Consider the following 6,477-nt stretch of genomic DNA (forward strand, 5'->3'; position numbering starts at 1 on the left):
AATGTGGGATGTGTGGTGTAAAAGTGGTAGTGGGCGATGATGAGCGTAGAGAAGGGGTGGATGAGAGGTGGCCGACAGTAGGAGAGGAGGTTGATTGTAATGGGAGGGAGGGAGTGGGATGGGATGTTTGCTTGTTTGAAATTATGGGCTTGTTTGTTCCAAGTTACCATATTCGGTGAGACCTCACCCTTCGATGGTATCTCACGCCTGAAGCCGGCCACCCTCCACCATTGTTCCACACCCCATATTAGACGACCAACTCACCCCGCATCCTACTACTTACATTGGTGGTTCAAGGTCTCATTCAGTTTAACACCAATATAGTTTACATGGTTCAAGGACTTTGGTGTTTTGAGGGTTTGGTTGGAAGCCCTAAAATCCAGATTAAATGGACTAGTCTACACCTTGGTTTAAGGCCAATATAGTTTACATCACATCTTTGGTCCTCGACACTAACCGTGTTAGATTTTTTGTTAACTTTTATGAAATGACTAATATACCCCAATCTTGACACTAACCGTGTTAGATTTTTTGTTAACTTTTATAAAATGACTAATATACCCCCTATTATTTCAATAATTAAATAAAAACAAAAATAACGTACTTTCCTCATCTCCAGCGCCCTCCAACCCAATGACTTGAAGGCTTAAAACGCTACAGCTCCCCTCTGATCGCACTCCATTCGTGTACAACAATCACTCCATTCGTGTACAACAATCACTAACACAATCTTCGGTGCAAAATACTTCACCATTTAGACTATGTGTTATGGTGGAAGAGGTGCCACCTAGGACCACATGGCGTGGAACACCGCCCAAGTGGGGCGTGGCCAGAAGCCCAGAACGATGGGTGTGGGGGCAACTTTTAATAGGTTTTGCCCAAAAAACTAATTACACACAACACACCCCACAATTGTGTAAACTCATTTGGAACAATTGTGTTAGATTCAGTTTATTTGTATATTGTATGAAGGTGGGTCATTTCTTACCTTGGTTTAAAAAAGCGCGCCTAAGCGCAAAGCCACCCTAGGCGCAAAGAGTTGCGCCTTGTGTGATATAAGGCGAACTTTTTTGGAAAAAAAATCCCACTGAGGCGCGCGTTTTTTTGTACAGAAGGTGTTTTTGTGCTTTAAAGTGCTATACATGTTGCTTAAATGGTTGTACATTTAAGTGATTTGTACATTAAATCATATATAAACCTTATTTATAACTATATTTTGGGTAAGGGATGCTAAAAACTTATAGGATATATATAAGAAAAATATATATAAGCACCTTGCGCCTCGAGTACGAAAAGCCCTCCGTTTTTGCGATTTGCGCTTGACGCTTTGATTTTAGACCTTGTCGCTTGTGCTTCGCACTTTTTTAAACCAAATTTTCTTACTGAACCAATCATCTTTATCATTTTTCTTCACCTTTATACCATTGTGATTTATTTGTGCATGTGTAATTATGTCACAAAATGCATATTCAAACACCTCATTGATTAAAACATATGTAAAAGTAACACTACAAAACATACAATTGAACAAAACAAAGACCCAATGTGTGAATTCCCCTTCCTATACAAACTCATCTACTCCAATTTCTTATACGCCAAAACAAACCATTACTCCAAACAATCCAAAACCTCCTAACCAAAATGCCTAATTCATTTATGAAAATGGTGACCCGTGTTTAATAACCTCACCACACGGTGTCACTAAAGATTGCAATTACCGACAATTTATTTCAATAGAACAATATGCACTTACCTCACCGTCTGCCTCTGTGTGCTGATGCTTGTCTTCAGTAGTTGTTGAAGATGATCGAAACGGTCCCTGTGATAATCCGCCCATATGCACAGCTGCTTTATCGCCTCTCGTTTATCCTCGCAAAAACTCAACATCCGTTCGTCTTTCACATGAATTGTGTTTTCGAGCTCATTAATCTTCTCATCTTTTTTCGCACTTCCTGTCTTCATATCCTCCAATGATTTCATTAACCTGTCATTTTCAGTTTCAGATAACTTTAACTCCGTCACCATTTCGTCCAACTTTTGTTTCGCGTCTTCTTTCATTTGCTTCAGCTGAATCTGCATTGCTTGTATTTCGTTCGTGATTTCCGTAACTCGTGTTCTTACGTGGCCGTAATCTTCTTCAAACTTCACGGTGAGCGAGTCAACGCCGGTCAATGTCTCATTAACTTGATCTTGTACCTCCCTTTTGATATCAGCAATCATTTGGGTTAACGTTGAGATTTTTTCTACTAAAGATTTGTTTTCTTGATGCAGCTTCTCTTCTTTCGCTGCATGCTCGTGTTCCGTTTCGCTTAACGTCTGTTCCGTTACACGAAGCTTCTGGGTTGATAACCGGATTTTGACTTCGAGGTTTCTGATCGTTTCAGTCAACATGTTGACTTCATCTCCTTTGATTTCAAGATCACTTTTAAGGTCTTCAATGGTTTCTTCTAGTTGTTCAACGGTTTGTTCTTTCAACTGGATACCATTTTCGATTTCCGCTGACATTTCGTCAATTTTCTTCTGTAGCTGTTTGATCTCTGCCACGTGGGCATCCTTCTCTTCTAGTAATCTTTCTTGATCACCATTCTTGTTTGTGATCTCGTCTCGTAAACACTCTATCAGATTATCCGATTCTTGTTTTTGGACGGTAATCGATTCTAATTCCTTTCGCAAATTGTCGATCTTTTCCTCGTAGTTCTTCTCAAGAGCCAATAATTCCTCATTTTTCTGCTGTTCGAATTCTGTTTTCTGTTCAACCAACTTTTGGAATTCCCCTTTTATGCTTTGTAATTCTGACTCAAAACCGTCTTTTTCTGCCTTCAGTTGATCTGTAATGGCAGTTAGTTCTTCAACGGTTTTCATGGTTGTCTCTCTTTCCACCGTTAAACTGGTTCTCTCTTTCTTGATATCTTCAATTTCCCGATTCAGTTCGGTTTCGACCGCTTTCGCGTCCTCCAGTTTCGAATTGAGTTCTCTGTTTTCAGCCAGAAGTTTGGAATTTTCTTCAAGTAATCGATCAGATTGGAGTTTCGACTCGTTTAACATGTTTACTGTTTCTTGTAGCTGTGAATTTAATGCTTCTTTTTCTTCTGTTTCAGCTGCCAACTTTATTTGTAACTCATGAATCTCGGTATTTGCTGCCAACTTCCCGTTTTTACTTTCCTTATTCGAAGCATCGTCTGAATCTGAATCGGAACTAGATGAGGAAGAAGAATCTTTTTCATTCTTTGATCGAACTTTCTCCTGCAGCTTTCCAGTGATTTGATCATAGCGTTCGTAGATTGAATTGTATCGGTTGTGAAATTCCTCAATTAACTCCACAAGTTCGCTCTTATCTACTTGATCTTCGTCTTTGACTATCTCTAAAATCTTTTTATAGTTTTCTTCCGTTTCTGCATACAACAGTAAGTTAATCCATGATCAAGAACAATTTGATTTGTGAAATTATCATGAAAACATATGACAATTTACTGAATAATATACTGTACCTATATTGCTGCCTTTAAGTTGCTCGTCTTTGTCTGGATCAATGAGACTTCCGACCATCGACTTAATTCTATTTCTCAAACGATGCTTCCCCATTTCTTTATTTAGCTTTTAATAAACCGATCCTCAAATCTTGATGAAGGAAACGAAGGTGGTTGTCGTCTTCAACATAATCCAGTCTGACTCTGAAAATCACAATAGTGAACAGTTTTAGAAACTCCCATCACAAAAGAAGGCGTTACGCAACTTAAATTAGTTAACCAAATGCTAAGCTATACTGGCCCGAAAATTGTTAGAAAGAGGACTAAAAAGGTGCATTATATAAACATATATATGGATGGCTGAGGTGTTAGTGGTCATGCTATATAATGGTATCGTATACACAGGTCTATATCACATTTGTGCCCCATAAAATAAAGTGGCCTGTGCTCTTTAGAAACAAGAATAAACAGCTTGATTGAAATGGAAATTAAAAGGGAACTAAAATGGTATTTCTTTAGTAGTAATAAATTGTTGTACAAATATATTATAATGTAACAGAATATCCAAAATTGAAATCTATAATTCAATTTCCTTGTTCGCATCATTGCGATTTGCAACCAAAACAGTTGGTCTAGAAAAAGTAAAAAGGTCATTTTGCTTTTTTTTAAATAAAAAATACATTTATCTGTTGCCTGCCTACCAATCAAGTCCACACAGTGATATACATAGGTGGCCACTATTTGAATTTTAAAAATTGACAGCTAACATTATCAATAGAATGATCTGTTAGTTCTCAAATAATAAAACTAGAGAATGACGTTATCAGAATAATTTAATTTCAACGAATAATATAATAAAATAGAAAGAACCAGAACCTGAAAAATCAGGTTGAAAGGTCTATTTAATATTAACTATTATTATATATTTTTAAATAAGAAAACTAAAATTTCAAATGATGATCATGATTTGATCGGATATTTTGTTTGGAAACTGCCTGAAAAGGATCATGTATAATTTGTAGGATTCAAGCCCTAATATTCTGGATATGCAAGAAAATTTAAATCAAACTGAAAACAAATCAAAATACCAATAAATTTACAAAGTTATAAAATACAAATCGCTCACAATCAAATAATTCAAACACATAACTCAACCGAATTAGATAATCAAAATCCAAAACCGTACGGAAATCGATAAATCTCCATATGAACTAAACCTAACATAATCAGCAAATTTAACAGACATCAAACTACAAATTCAGTCACGCTTCTCTATATCCATAACCGATGAAGCCAAAAATCCGAATATCAAACGAATCTCAAGTATTATTCACAGTAATACAGCACTACTTAAGCTAATTTTCTCATACGAAAGTGAAATTAACAACAAATATGTGCTAACGAAGACGAAAATCAATGAAACATCTACTAAACTTGAATCGAATCCGAGCTTTAACCTTTCAAATCGAAGATTATACACAATAAGATGAAATTATCATACGAAAGTGAAATTAACAACGAAGATGTGCTAACAAAGACGAAAATCAATGAAACATCTTCTAAACTTGAATCGAATCCGCGCTTTAACCTTTCAAATCGTATATTTCTACACAGACTACACGGAACATGCAGAAAACGAAACTATCATACAGTAACAGATTCAACTTAAATGTGATGAATCGATCTACATACCTTCAGATTGAACAGTGCTTGAAAAGTTGGAGAATAACGGATTCTACATGGAATCAAAGTTCTGGATTGAACTGAACTTTTAGAGAGAGAAAGAGAGGAGAGAGAGAGAGGGGGTAACGATAATATTTCACTTTCTTATATTTATGGTGAAGTGTTTTTTTGTAAAGAGATTGATAATACCCCCTTGAGGTTTTGAAATGAGTCTTTTATGCCCCTTGTAGTTTTATACGTAAATGGTAGATGCACCAAACACATGGATCTCATCGGGAAACACACTTTTCATGTTTTGGAGGGTTTGAGACGTTGTGTGACACTTGGTAACGATAATAATATGTACACGTAAAATTGAATGCTTGTGGTATCACGTGACACGAAATGAAAATCTCATCTTTAACTAATATTTTGAGACAACGAGTTATTGGATTAAAGTCTTATAGAAAACAGAAATATTATTGTTTGATTATAAATTAATTATAACCAATGATTTGATTTAACATAACTTTTTGAAATTTATTTTTAAATTTGAAGGATAATATATATTAATTGATAATGACTGGGTGCGAGATGTTTTGGGGGACATCTTAAGAAGAGCTGAGATTTCTGCTAAGAAAGAGGGCCCTGTGAATTTCCTCACGGACCCTATGGAAGGGAGATCTACTCTGCGACCAGCGGATCTGCTCGTCTTTGGCTGGGCTGGGGGGAAACATGCTTGTGTAAACCTCACGGGGGTTTCCCCTTTGGTTGGTTTAAGGGAAAACGGGTTTGTAGCTGGACTAGCAGCAAGAAAGGCAGAATCAAAGAAAGTGGATAAGCACGTTAAAGCTTGCGCAGAGAACCAACATGTCTTTATCCCTTTTGCCTTTGATACTTTTGGCTCCCTAGCGCCAGAAGCCATCAACTTCTTGACGAGGGTTCAACGGGTTATCCACAGCAATTGTTCGACCCCAGGGGGGTAGGGGTTTGTGTTCGGGAGGTTGGGGTTTGCAATTCAGAAAGGATTGACGGCGCAGCTTGTTGCCAGTCTACCTTCTGTTTTGATGTAACTTAACAAGTTTTCTGGACTTTATTTACCCAATTCAAAATTCAATTTAGAGAAAAAATAAATAAATAAAAAATAAAATGTATTCCATCAAATTTCTTGTATAAGATATGTTAATATGCATCCCAAATTGTGAAATAATTCAACCAAAGGAATTTGAGTCTTCAATTTGCTCACACTCTGTCACCTCTGTCTCATCGCATCGCCGCCTCATCTTACCCACTTCACGAAAATATTGTTATGTTAATAAGTTGTACGAGACAATTTTTTCCCACTTAT

At 36.7% G+C, this 6,477-nt stretch overlaps 1 protein-coding gene across 1 annotated transcript; it reads right to left on the bottom strand.

Moving 5' to 3' along the window:
- Positions 1 to 1,466: 1,466 nt before the first annotated feature.
- On the bottom strand, positions 1,467 to 5,315 carry LOC110930369 (COP1-interactive protein 1). Its single transcript, XM_022173671.2, has 3 exons — positions 5,160 to 5,315; positions 3,489 to 3,671; positions 1,467 to 3,392 (listed from the first exon to the last, which is right to left on the bottom strand). Exons 2-3 carry the CDS (start codon positions 3,580 to 3,582, stop codon positions 1,750 to 1,752), a joined length of 1,737 nt encoding a protein of 578 aa, XP_022029363.1. The 5' UTR covers positions 3,583 to 3,671; positions 5,160 to 5,315; the 3' UTR covers positions 1,467 to 1,749.
- Between the last annotated feature and the right edge of the window lie 1,162 nt (positions 5,316 to 6,477).

The sequence above is a fragment of the Helianthus annuus genome, chromosome 3, assembly GCF_002127325.2.
Source record: "Helianthus annuus cultivar XRQ/B chromosome 3, HanXRQr2.0-SUNRISE, whole genome shotgun sequence".
In the NCBI taxonomy this organism is placed as follows: Eukaryota; Viridiplantae; Streptophyta; class Magnoliopsida; order Asterales; family Asteraceae; genus Helianthus; species Helianthus annuus.